Consider the following 14,210-nt stretch of genomic DNA (forward strand, 5'->3'; position numbering starts at 1 on the left):
TGCTGTTTAACATCCTCCTGAGATACTAGTAGAATGAAAAGAGTGTTATCATATGATATGTCTATATCACATGCCTTTTTCCCCAAATATATAACAGAAATATGTATCTACTTTTTTGCATTATTATTATTTCTACCATTTCCATTTAGCAATGGACAAATGTCATGTTAGGATTCTTTTTATTCCTAATATACTTTAAAAACTCCTTCTTACTGTCCTTAAATCTCCTGGTCATAGAGATCTCTTTGTGTCTTTTTGCTTTCCTTATCAATTTTCTACAATTCCTAGCTTCTGATTGATATTCATTACTATCAACTTTCCTTTCTTCCATATGCTATATGTTGTTGTCTTATTTCTTATAGCTGCCTTCACTTCTCCTCCAACCAGGTCAGTTTACTAACCAATACAGACTTTTTTCTCAGTTGTAGGATTGTGGTGTTTGGGGCATGGAGAAAAGTGTCCTTAAACCATTAGTTTATCATTCACGTTTTTTCAGAATAAATTATTCCTCTGAGTTGAGTTGGCTCATAATTGTCTAGCTTTGTGAAACTGGCCCTTTTAAAGCACCAATTTTATGTCACTGGTCTGGTCTTTATTCTGATTGCACATTATATATGTGATCAAGTAATGATCATGTGTACCTAAGTTGCCATTAATTTTTAGGTGGTTTCTTTTTATGAGACAAGGTCTAATATAGAATTTCCCCATGTTGGATGCAATACTTTTTGAGTTAGAGAATTTGAGATATAATATTTAGAAATTCCAAGGCTGTTTTAAACTGGCAGCCTAACTTCCAGCATATGTCACTCAGATTGAACTCTCCTGTGACTATACAGTTTCCCCCTCCTCTACATATTATAGTAAGGAGCCAGTCATCCTGTTCCCTAGTGTGATTTGGTGGTCTATAGCAGATTCCAACTAATATACCATTTTGTGCTTTATCTGGTAAGCAGAAATAAGCATTCAAGATCATTTTCTTTTAAGTTATCAGTGACTCAGAAATAGGTAATGCCATTTTTACTTAGACTGTCACCCCCCTCCTCTTTTGCCCACTTGATCCTTCCTAGAGAGATTATAACCATTTATTTTAAAATTCCAGTTGTGTGACTCATTCCCTGCAGGTTTCAGTAATAGTAACAAGATCAAATTTATGCTCATAAATGAACAATTCCAGTTGCTCTTGTTTGTTACCCAAGTTCCTAGCATTGGTGTATAGGCAATTAAAGAATTTCTTCTCTTCATGTCCTTTGGTTCCCTGATCAATTTTGTATTCAGCTTCCTAATTTTGTGCTGAGTACTCTTATCTTCCTTTTTCTTTAGCCTCCTGTTCTATTATTAGTTTAATAGACTCCTGGCTACTCCAGCCAACCAGTCCCTGAAAAGATTGGATCCCCTGCTGCAGATGTGGAATATACAGTATACAAAGTATACAGCCCTCTCTGTCTCTGCATAGAAGGTGGAAAACCCTCCAGCCTACACCACATATCTAGCTAGCAGATCACTTCCAGAATCTTCTGTCTTCCTTTTCTTGTGGGACAGGAAGGATCTCGGAGAAGATTGCTTGGGCATTCTTCTTTAGCACGCTCTGAGTTCCTGAAGTTATCTATTATCTGTGAGATATCCTATGATGCAGTGTCCTTAGTGCCGAGATGAACCATCACTAATGGATTGTTTCCTGTTGGATAGGTTTTTGAAATCAATCTGTGAGTCACGTCTCCTTTTTTGGCTCAAGGAAGGCAGAACACTGTCCTGTTGTCTGCTTATCCTTTGAAGAATGCTATTTCAATTCTTCTGAGTATTGAATCCCCAAGAAGAATCGTATGTCTTTCTTGGATGGTTGGAGAACTCTTTGTGGACAGGCTTGATTTTTTTCTTACAGGTTGAGTCAAGTTGCCATCAGTGTGTCCCATATGTCTCTCCATTCCCTTTGATCAGGTGGATCTTGAGAAGTATCTTCTACAATTCCCATACTGAGGACCTAGTATTGATTGGAAACTTCTACCTGTGTGGAATTCCTCCTGGTCCTCTTCTCTCTAGTGGCCACAGCCTGCCCATTCTCATCTACCCCCGCTATATTGCATTTTGGAGTTGCCTAACAAGGATAGAACTGTTAGAAGTTTGTTAATTGAAATAATGAAATACGGCTAGTGTGGATGTGTGGATACAAATGAGTTGAAAGCCAATTCAATAAGTGTATCGGTTTCAAAAACTGCTTAAGAAAGGGTATTTATTTTCAAATCACTTTAAAACCAATCTCATGGAATGCTTTTGGCACTTTTGTTTAACATTGTGTTCAAAAAATTTAACATTAGCAGAACAACCACCAGGCAAATATCAGTACTTGTATTAGGTGGTAATAATGTCATATAGAGCCAATATTAAAGGCTCAACAACAAACTATCCCAGTGCAAAGGAAAAATAGTAAGATTAGCAAGAGGCCAATATGACTTCCGAGATGAAATTAGACTTTTATCTTCACTCCCATTTTGCTATGGCCTATAATACAACTTTTGATAATGTTCAGAAAATCTTATTATATGTAAACTATAGAATTAAATATTAAAATTAGTATATTATTCAATATATAGATATCTTTTTTGTTTGTTTGTTTGTTTGTTTGTTTTGGGGTGTGTGGGTTTTTTTGGGTATAGTGTGTATGTATGTTGCTTCCTAAATTGCCAGTGCAGGAAGTCAGTAGCTAACATCTGGGATTATCATGCATGTCCAAAGTGGACTCCCTTCAACCCGCTGGTTGATGCAGAGACCAGCTGCTTGAGTCTTCCACCAGACAAGCTGGCTGGCTCCTGTAGGGGAGAACCACCAAACACTCCCCCACCCCCGAAGTCTCCCACAGGGGAGACAGACTAACTAGCTTCCACAATTCTCCCACTCTAGAGAAGCTGGTCTAGTGGTCAACCAGGCCAGAAAAAGCTGGTTTATTCATTTGGGACTGAAGACATTTGGGAAGCCATCTGGCTAGAAATATTCTATTCACTGAATTCCAATAATGGGACATCCATAAACAAGCCTTTATACTTTTAAGCCCCTCTGAGGATAGCTGTTTATCACATTTAGATTTTTGCAAAGAAATGTGTATCCACTGCAATCTCTGAACATAGGGACCTCAGTATATGAACCCCTAAGTGGTTAACAAAACAAATAGTAACTGTCTGCAAGGACAAGAGCAGGAAAAGAAAATTGTCGTTCTGCTTCCTTCGATAGTGAAATATTGTTCAGTCTTGAGAACTGGTTCTGCCTTGGCATTATTCTACTGGTACAGCCATCAGGATTTATATAGTATCTGTAGGGAGGGATTATCAGTTTATCACTGAAAGCAAAATAGAATAAGTTGGACTTTCAACACTAGAAAGTTTTCACAGTTCAGAGGTCTAGTGAAGGATCCCAATTTAGCTGTATTGGAAAGAAATACCATTGATTTCTTCAGTTTTATTTGTTATATTCATATTCCTTACTACTCTCTAATGCCATGATAGCTCTTTCTGTTATAAATTTAGGTCTTTCTCTAGACCTCACACTTGTAAATACTGTTTAAAGACTTAGCCCATTTTGCCTCCACAGATCAATTGATAACCTTTCTGGTTAATCCTACTTTGAAACAAAGCACTTTTTGTTTCTTTTGATAATCAATTACCTGGGCTGTCACACAGCCAATAAAATTGATATTTCACATCATTTTAACAGAGCTCCAGTTCTGCGTAAAATGTGATTTACTAAAATGTATCACTGGCAATGTTTTTTTCTTTTCATAATTCATTGTAAATTGCTTTGAATGGCAGTCTCTTTAGTTGGTACAATAATAGTAGTGAGATATCCCAGGGGTCCATTTTTTGCCCCTATATTGTTTATATAATATAAGAATACGGGGCATGCAAAATCCGCCACTAACACAGAAAGTGAAAGAGTAGCACATAGCAAATGATGAAAAACGACGACTAATTCAGATGACTTTGGAATAATAAATGAAAAGGCTGCTTAACACAAGCCAATATAAAACTATAGATCAGACTGTAACAAACTAAAATAGAGTATGTTTTAAGTGGAACAGTCGTGCAAAGAGTTACAGTAGGAGCAATTGCAGAAAAATTACTGCAGCTGTCACCCTTATTGTCTGCCTCCAGTTTAAAAAAAAAAGAGGGACATTTCAATGAAAGGAAGTCGAACTACTATTATTGGAACACTGCAAAATCAGCAGGTTCAACCTTTGGCGTGGGGCACCTTGCATAGCTCAGCAGTGACAGATGTAGAGTATTCAGAAGCAGTGATTGATGGTATCATAGGGCCAAGCTTCTCCCTGGCCCCAAAGCATATGCTGCCACACTCAGTCCTCAGCAAAGAGGTTTACTCTCTTAACAGAGCAACAGAGGGTCCTGTGGCACCTTTAAGACTAACAGAAATTTTGTTAGCATAAGCTTTCGTGGGTAAGAACCTCACTTCTTCAGATACAAGTCTCTTAACATAGGTTAACAAATATGCAGAAAATAGTCTGAACTCTGTCCTTGGCCCCAGGCTTCAGGCCACCCCTCCCAGAGATCTCTGGCAATCAGCTGTACTCTCTTCCTGGAGCAGCAACCCCAGGGCTACTTCCCTGAGACTCTGGCTCATTGCACCAGGGACCCACCACAGGAGCTAACTCCATGTCAGTGTGGATTTCCCTCCCAGGGCTCAGCCTATCTTAGTGCTTCCTCCCTCCAGCTGCCAGGTGTAGCCCAGCCCTCTTTAATTAGTTGGATTGGGCTCACCTGCTCCGATTCAGGGGAGCTGGGCTTAGTCTATCCACGGGGGCTTTTGGAGAAAGTCTAGCTCTAGCCTTCAACTGCTGTGACTGTCACCCTGATGTTGAATGGGGACATCCTTCTTGTTAAAAACTTTGGCATAATCAAGTCTATGGTGAGATCCTTTGAATACGATATTTGCTGTATGCATTGGCTTTACACTACTAGAGCTGAGTGGAATATTTCCACTGAAAAACATTTTTATTAAAAAAAGAAGAAAAATCTGTGAAACTGTTCTTGGAACTGTTTTCCATTTTCTGACCAGGAAAGAGAGGGTGATTCAGTGGTTAGAGTGCTAGCCTATGATATTAACTGTGATATTAATAATATAATAGTTTTATGCTGACCAAAAAGCAGAAACAAGAATTCTAATTCTGAAAAGCTCCCTTCTGAGGAAGGCAGAATCTGAAATTAATAAAAACTCAGTATGTAAGTTCAGGTGAAAACTTAAAAGTCAGGTACCTCATAAGGAATGAAGAGGGGAGGGCTGCTGAGGAGCACATGGTTAGTGTGGGAACCAAAGGGAACCTATCCAGGTTGCTAAGTCTCTTCCAGCACAAGAGGATTCACAAGCCCCCATGGAAATCACCAGATGTGACTGTCAACCAGGTAGATCATGTGAGCACATCTAAGAGATTGGCATCTCCTTTGAGAGATATCAGAGTCGGCAGTGAAGTGGATGTTGGCTCAGATCATTATCTTTTAGTTACAACATTACAACTCAGATTTTAAAAGATCCCAAAGGCAGACAAAAAGAGTATTATAGCAATAGAGCAGTTCCAGGACAAAGGAAAGCAGATCAGATTCCAGACTGCCATTTAGCAGCCTTTCCAGTGTTTTACAGGACCAGGCTGATGAAAGTCTGGAAGAAGACTCTAGTCTCTTTAGCAGAGGAAGTAGTGGGCCAACAAAGAGGGCAGAACAAAGATGACTGGATTACATCTGGACCATGGGCAGCGATTGGTGAAAGGAGAGATCTCAAGGCAAAAAAGGAACAATTCAAGACACAGGCAACACTTTCAGAGGTAGATGTAAGATATAGAGAAAAAGGACAAAGAAATACAGAAGAGATACAGGCAAGATAGAAATCCCTGGGTTCAAAGAGAAGGCTGCTGTTGCAGAAGCAGTAGCACAAATTGGAGCCTTCAAGCAACTCTACAGAATAGTGAAAGACCTCTCAGGAAGAACCAGACTGTCACAGGTGATGCCCTCAGGGACTATGTGGAGGTCTCAACTGGCTCTAGGTAGCTGGAACTGGGTTGGTTCTCTGCCACCATTTATCACTAGACTCCACAGGGCTGGCACTCCCCAATCATATGCTAGGTCTCACAATAGCTCGAAGTCCCCCTTTGTGTAGGTAGTGGGAGCCCAGGCTGTGCAGCTCCTCTCCCAGCTACAAACTCAAACAATCCAAAAATGAAGCCAAAACTATTCCCTTTGTCTCCGAGGAAGCCTGTTCCCTCCCACTGAAGGACTGAGCAGTCCTGGTTCCTCATTGGCCCAGCAAAGGATCTTTATAAATCACTCCTTCCAAAGCTCCTCATTGGCTTTTCTAGGAGTTTCCAGTCTATTCTGACCCTGACCCTGACCCTGACCCAGACCCTAAGCAGGCTGAGAAATTATATCTGGAGGTTCTGGAGCCATGGTTGCTATAGTCCTGGGGGAGGACCCCTATAGGCTAAGTTCTGTGTTCCAGGAGCTATCAAACTCCAAAGGGGAATACACAAAGGAACATACAACCTACTGCATTCACTCTGGTCTTTATAGCTGTGATTTCAGCTTGTCCCACCTCAAGTTCTCTCTCACAAGAGGTCCCTGAACAAATTTGGCAGAAAACACATCTCACCCTGACAACCTGGTCCAGTCTCCTCAAAGTCATGAAGTTCTAGCCTGTGATTAGCTTTGAAAATTCCGCTTTAACCAGCACTTTCCTTCAACTGTCTATTGCTGTAACCACAGATGATATGGGCCTCAAAAACATCAAAAGAGTGAAAAAACATGAGGCAAGTCTTGGGGAAGTTGTCCTGTCTACACCTCTGGAATTAACAGCCAAATTATATCAAATGGCCTCAGCAGCTGCTATAGGCTTCAGCAATCCATAAAAATAATTAATTACCTAATAAATCATTCACCCACTGTTCTCACACACGTCCTTTCTCTAGTTCTCAAAATACATTCAAATAGATCTCATAACAGCTGTCAGCATAGTTCTTTCAGAAACAAAAACTAAGGGACTGGTTAACTGGGTAAAGGTGTTCATGGCCTTTACTGTGTGAGAGTTCACAACTTGTTTTCCATCTCAAAGCAGAAAGTTTGCTTTGCAACTTCAATATAAAATCCATTTTAAACAGAGACAGTTTACGTTTATACTGTTGTGTTCTCATATGGGCTGTTTCTCCCACATCAGTACAGAGTTAGTGCTGCTTTGTGTCACTGGCAGTTCCTTGCTACTGATAGTGGTTAAAAGGCACCTCCTAAGGATGACCTGTGTGTTTATTTCCATCTTCTCCAGACTTACAGAATGGCAGATACTGGTTCTGGCTTGTACATTTTGGCTCACAGTGTAGATCGGGGTAGGCAACCTATGGCACACGTGCCGAAGGTGGCACGCAAGCTGATTTTCAGTGGCTGCCTGGGTCCTGGCCACTGGTCTGAAGGGCTCTTAATTTTAAATGAAGCTTCTCAAACATTTTAAAAATCTTATTTACTTTACATACAACAATAGTTTAGTTATATATTATAGACTTAAAGAAAGAGACCTTCTAAAAACATTAAAATGTATTACTGGCACATGAAACCTTAAATAAATGAAGACTCGGCACACCACTTCTGAAAGGTTGCCAACCCCTGGTGTAGATAGTGTTTCAGCTGGTGTCATGCTAGCTTCATAGGATTCAGATTTGACAATGAAGTGGATTGTTTTTCTGATACATTATAATAAAGTTATTTTGGGAGATGAATACTTCCTTAAAACCGAATTGTGCCTGGCTGTTCCAGATATAGGCAAGACAGGGAGGGTGCAAGAAACTCACTCTCTTGCATTCCTCTGCAATAATTGGCAGTCCCTTTCCCCCCTAGAGTACAGAGACTTGTCTCTGAATGGACAAATGAGCTGTTTCCATGATCATTTGGCTGTCTTGGTCTCTGTTATTGGCCCAGGATGCCTGCCAATAGGACCACATTAAATTAGCTCTAGCACAATCAGTAAAGTAAGAAAATCCAGTATTTTATAGTGCAAAGAATGTGCGGAGGGGGGAGGCAGGATGAAAACACTAAAGGGAAAGTATGGAAATCAAAGGGCTCAGAGATAGAGCAGAGGTGTCACTCAGCTGTTTGTGTCACCATTTCCATCACTACATTCTCTGCGATTATCACGAGTGGACCTTCTGATATGGTGGCTGATCTTGCAGCCAGTGATCTATTGTTGTGGCCAGTTCCATTCTATCTATCTATGGGCCCCTCCCCCATACCAAATCTCATGTTTAAACCAAAATAACATCTAAAGATGTGAAAATGGGCGAATAAAAGTAGAGGAAGAATACAATTTGCAGTAAAATAAGCAAGAACACATGGAGGCAGCTAGTTCCATGCTAGTCACCAAAGACAGAGAACACCATGTAAGTTTAGATCTAGGGTGCTCATGCAGTCCCCTAGAGTTAACTTATTTTTGCGCAGGCTCTTTTAGGGTACGCAACTGCCACCTAGCGGTTACTTCCAATAGTTATTTATTTTCAGTGGAACTCTCTTCTTATCATGTTCTCCTTAGTATTATTCAAGTTTATCATGTCTTCCATGAGATTTGTTATTTTTTAAAATAAATCCTAGCCACTGTTAGCTTTAGCCAATACTGCCATAATTAAGTGTCAAGAAAAGTATCTTCACCATACACGGATTCTTCTCTTGATACCAGTGTAACAACTGTTATTGTTAACTGAAGTTATTTGTAATTCTCCCCTCAATATTTGTAACACTTATAATATCTTCTCTCTTTCTTCTGTCCTATAGAACATTTCTAGTTAGTCCTAGTATAGAGTATTTCTAGTTAGATGATTCTCAAACTGTTACTTACATTACTCTGAGAAGTTTGTGAAGAAAAGAAAGTTGCACTTTATATCATATCGCTTTGACTAAGATGTCTTTCCTGAATTTTTGTTTTAGGATACATTGAAGAATCTTGTGTAATTCCTTGTCCATTTGATTGCAAACTAAGTGACTGGTCTAGTTGGGCCACTTGTAGTTCTTCTTGTGGAACTGGAATGAAAATTCGATCCAAGTGGCTTAAAGAAAAGCCTTACAATGGAGGTCGTCCATGCCCAACACTGGATCTGAAGAATCAGGTGAGGTGTATCAAGTAGCCAATAAAATATTATCAAATATGTTTGCTTTGATCAGTGTAGTGTAAGGAGCCATTAAATATGTACTGTTCTCAACCAAATAGCTTATGGATAGAGTTTATGGTTTCTATAAAGTAGTTACTGAGGTAGCTCCTCAAATTTCATTTTGATATCCTTCGAAGAAAAACTCCAAAGTATGATTTAAAAAAAATCTTCCATGCCTTAAGTTAATGTTTTTGATCATGTCTGACTTGATCATTTAAAAAATTGGTCTTCTTTAATTGTTTTTAAGTATTTCAAAAGATAACATTTTTTTGCTAATTAAATCTTACTGGTTAGAATTGTGCAAACTATTACTATTTATTTTTTAAAGGTACTATAAAGTTACTATGAGACAATTACAAGATAATTTTCAGGAATGTGCACTAATGCATGTAAGTATAACACTAAACTATTTCGGATGGAAAATTAGGAGGAAAACATTTCTTCAGATAATATGGTAATTTAATACAGTGAAAGGAGATTGTCTATTAAAGCTGACATCATAATATATAAGTAATACATCTCTTATTTTTTATTTGTTTCCAAAGAGAACCACAACAAAATCATTCAGTATCACTATAAATTCTCCCTTAATTTTCATGTCAGGTATTTGTAAATGTTCACCTTTACTCTATCTCACCCCTGGAGGCAGCCATCTAATTAAGAAGGCAAGGTTAATACAAATCTCTTGTAAGAGGTGCCTTTGCTGTCCTTTAGTTTACTATAATTGTGTACTGTCAAATACAGTACCTGACATAATTCCCTGGAATTTCACACTCTTGAGCCCATCATATCCAACACGAATTCAGATCCCGATTTGCACGCTGTACCCCTCTAAAGAGCAAGGAGAAGCACATCCTGGCACATTTCTGCACTAGGGGTTAGATGTATCTCTGGCAGCGGCATGGTGGATCTATACAGAGTGCATATACAATGGACCACACACCTGTGTGGGTGGAGAAGAGCGACAAACCACATCCATTACTCTTGTCCATATCCAGGCCCTGTAATAGCATTCCTAGGCCATTTGTCTGGGGTATCCCGATTTGCATGTGACTGAGAATTCTGCCCCAACTGCCACTGTTGTTGTTATTTTATTATTTGTATCACAGCAGAACCCTCAGAGCCCCAGTTGTGGACCAGGACCCCATTGTGCTGGCTGCTGTACAAACACAGAACAAAAAGACAGTCCCTGTCCCAAAGAGCTTAGAAGTTAAATACATATGTTGCACCAGCAAATTGCTATTTACTCATTCGTTGTAAGGCCAAGATTTACCTTTTAAATATTAGAGTTTAAATTCATTTTAATTGTAAATCAGGTTCATAGGATTTCATTGTCTTCATTTTTCACTCTGAAAGTCATCTTTGTAACCTCACTTTGGGCCAAAGTTGCATTCAGTAGCGCCCATTGAAGTGAATGGAAGGCACACACAAATCTTCACCTCACTGAAAATATTACTGTCGCATGAGTGTTACTAAAATACAGTATTGATTAAAGCTGTAATGAATGGAAATGCCCTGTACTGTTAATCTGCATCTGTTTAATATCCAAGAATGGCGTTATAGGAAAAAATACCATGACTGAATTATTACCCTTAAAAAAGTCAACATTTTAGAAACAGCTACCTAAATAATGTTATATGTGGAAACAAGACTAATAGTGTTTTCATAACTATTTTGATTGATTTTACACACTTGTACCCTAAATCAAATTGGTAAAGTATTATTTAAAGTTTTTCCTTCTCTCATATCTCAGTAGGTGCAGTCTGTCAAAATTAATTGGCAAAGGGACAAAAACACATATATGTGATGGAACTTTGCAATAATGTTATTTGTTTAGGTCTTTCTTTATCTAATACCCTGCAGGTCCCACAGCTAGAGGAACCACTCATTTAAATTGCAACTGTGGCCGCAGTAACTGCATTCTGTATGACAGTTTTGAAAGCCTGGATTCGAAGTGGCTTAATGTTATTCACAATTTATCCTTTTCTCCTTCTAGATATAGACAACCTTTTAAATCTTTTTATTGCTTTCTATACATTGAAAAAGAAAGGTGGCAGTCTAACAGTAGTGATAGGTTCTCAGGAAATATAATATGAGAATGCAGGTAAGGTTCATTATATCCATACCTCAGTGCTTTCCCTTAAAGAGCAGGCAGATCACCAAAGAAGCAAAATGTTATCCTACAGTAACTCATACTGCGACAATAAGCTCCTTTCATAATGAAAAGATATGAACTCTTGCCACCCAAAGATACAGTAGATGATGTCTATTAAAAATAAATATATTTTTATAAAGTTTTCCCTGTCCTTGCCTATTAGATTATCTAATTTCAAACCCCTTTTAGAAGGCATTAAAGGAAAGAAACAGTCAAAAGTTGAGAATTATTGACTTTGGAGGATTCACTGGTGTATAATCCTTGCCAAGAAACATGACTGTTCGTGATCTAAATGGAGCTGAGCTTTTTTGCCTCCTTATCTAGGCATATGAGATGTGATCTATAGCCCTTTGGGTTCACTAGAAAGACTCCCACTGACTTCTCTGTGCGTTGGAATAGGCCTATGAATGGAAGGTTCTAATGTCAGAAGAACTGCATCAAATTCTCTAGTTTTCACATGGATAATAGGCACACCTGTAAGGTGGCATGAGGTTAGGTTAGGTTATCATGATTAGTCCCAAAATAGGATTTGTATTTCCCAACTGATGGTAGGGAAGACCATTTGGATTTCATACATTCACAAATTTTAAGGCCAGAAGGGACCATTGTGATCATTTAGTTTGATCTTATTTATAATGCTAGCTGTAGAACTTCACCCAGTAATTCCTGAATCAAGTCAAATAACTTGCGATGAGCTGGAGCATAACTTTTAGAAACACATCAAGGATGAAATCCTGGTCCCATTGAAGTCATTGACTTCAATGGAGCCAGGATTTAACCTCTAATCTTGATTTAATGACTGTAAAATCTGAAGAAGCCATCTCATCCCTAAGAAAGTTACTCCAATGTTCTAATCTAGATTTGTCAAACTTCAGTTTCCAGTCATTGGCTCTTGTTATACCTTTGTCTGCTAAATTAAAGAGGCCACTACACAGAAATTTTCTCCCTATGTAGAAACTTTCACTGTGATCAAGACAACTCTTAACCCTTCTTTTATATTAGGTATATAGATTAAACATTTTTAATCATTAGATCATTCTTGTAACCCTTTTCCAAACTCTTTCCAATCTGTCATTTTTGAAGTGTGGGCACACAAACTATAAGCAATATTGCAGTAATGATCTCTCTGATGCCGTGTACTTCTGTTCAATATTCTCCTGTTTATACATCCAAAGATCACAACTGTCTTAGCCACAGCATCACATTGGGTGCTCATGTTCAGTTGATTATCCACCAAGTCCTCTTTTGAGTCATTGCTTTTCAAAATCAAGCCCTAGAGCTGGGCACAGAATTGTAATTCATTTTGCAGAGGTTTTTCACTTTTCAAAATTTGGTTTAATTCAGATATTCCAAAATACCAAAATTATCAGAGGAATGGAATGGGAGCCCAAGCTACCGAGCAGTCTTGAGCCTGGAAACGCTGGCTTCCTAGAAGCCCACCACATGGATTGCTAAGGAGCTGGGTAGGCAAGTTGGCAGGAAACCTGCTTGGTTTTCATCATAATTTCATTGAAATTGACGTTTCCTCATAGAATGCTTCCATTTTGATGAATCAGAAAATTTTGACCAAAAAAACCCTGTCAACATGTTTGCAGTGAGCTCTATACAGTCCCTATAAATCTGATCTACATTTTCTGTTCCTAGCTTACATTTAGCTGTGTTAAAATGTATGTTGTTCAAGTGAGGCCTGTTTACCAACCAATCCAGGTCCCTCTGTAGATCTGACCTGATTTTATTATTTACCACTCTACCCATTTTTTGTCATATGCAAACTTTACCAGCAATGATTTTATATTGTTTTTCAGATCACTGATAAAGATATTGAATAGTATTGGGCCAGAACAATTTCCTGTTTGACCCCTGTAGGAACACCCCTATTGGATGAAGATTTCTCATTTACAATTATTTTTAGAGATCTGTTTTCCTAGCTTCTACTTCTAGCCCTGAGATACTTTTATGCCTTTGTCTGCTAGTTTAAAGAGCCATCTGATAACTTCTCTCCATGTAGTTACTGATAGACTTTGATCAACTTGCCTCTTAACTTTTTCTTCAATAACCGAAACAGATTAATCTTCTTAACTCTCTTATTATAAGGAATGTTTTTCATATCATATTAAATACAAGGTTCTTGTATCGCTTTCTTCAGTGTCTTCCAATTTTTCAACATCATTTTAAAAGCGTACACACCCGAACTGATGTAATAGTCCAGTAATGGTGTCACTAATATTTTATACAGAGGTGATATCACCTTCCTACTCCCTGCTTGATATTCCCCTGATTTTATTCCAGAATATTTTGACCAGGTCTCTAGGCTCAGGTTTCTCATTGGAGATTGCAGAAGAAACTTGGGTTCCAAAGTTTTAGGGGAGAGGGAGGGATTTTAGCATCTGATCCCATGACATGTTTTGTGCCCCTTCAAGTTATTGGGTACCACTAAATCTTATAGGACCTGAGGAGACACTGCACCTTACAGGAAGCATTCAGCAGCTCATGATATCGGCCATTAGTCTGTGCCATAACTTCTAACCATCTGTCTGTGCCATAGTAGTTTGTTTTTTCTAAGTGTGGAGACCTGTCTCATAGTAAACCAATTCTCTAATACTTATAATAAACTAATTCAGTGAAAAGTCTCTGCCTCTCATTCATGGAACCAGCTGAGAATTACAGATTTGGTGGAATGAATCAGATCCTCATGGATTTCTGCTATGGTTTTGTGTTACTTTCTAATACATCTTAGATTAAAAAACAAAATCCTTGTGGGCTGTGTGTGTGAGGTATTCTAATCTAATCATTTGATCTATGCATTTTATCATTTAAATTGCTCTACATATTTCCCTGTGAAATCAGTTGATTAATTGTGGCATTTTAAAGAAATTTACAGCC

General features: G+C 38.6%; 1 protein-coding gene across 2 annotated transcripts in view; it reads left to right on the plus strand.

The window, feature by feature from the left end:
* The window catches only part of THSD7B (thrombospondin type 1 domain containing 7B), a 626,924-nt gene that overhangs the window by 502,914 nt on the left and 109,800 nt on the right, over positions 1-14,210 (plus strand). For both annotated transcript variants that reach the window (XM_065561607.1, XM_065561605.1), the window contains exon 15: positions 8,952-9,130. In XM_065561607.1, coding sequence (XP_065417679.1) covers positions 8,952-9,130 — 179 coding nt within the window. The remainder of the gene's footprint in view (positions 1-8,951; positions 9,131-14,210) is intronic.

This window comes from Chrysemys picta, chromosome 11 (assembly GCF_011386835.1).
Source record: "Chrysemys picta bellii isolate R12L10 chromosome 11, ASM1138683v2, whole genome shotgun sequence".
Taxonomy (NCBI): Eukaryota; Metazoa; Chordata; order Testudines; family Emydidae; genus Chrysemys; species Chrysemys picta.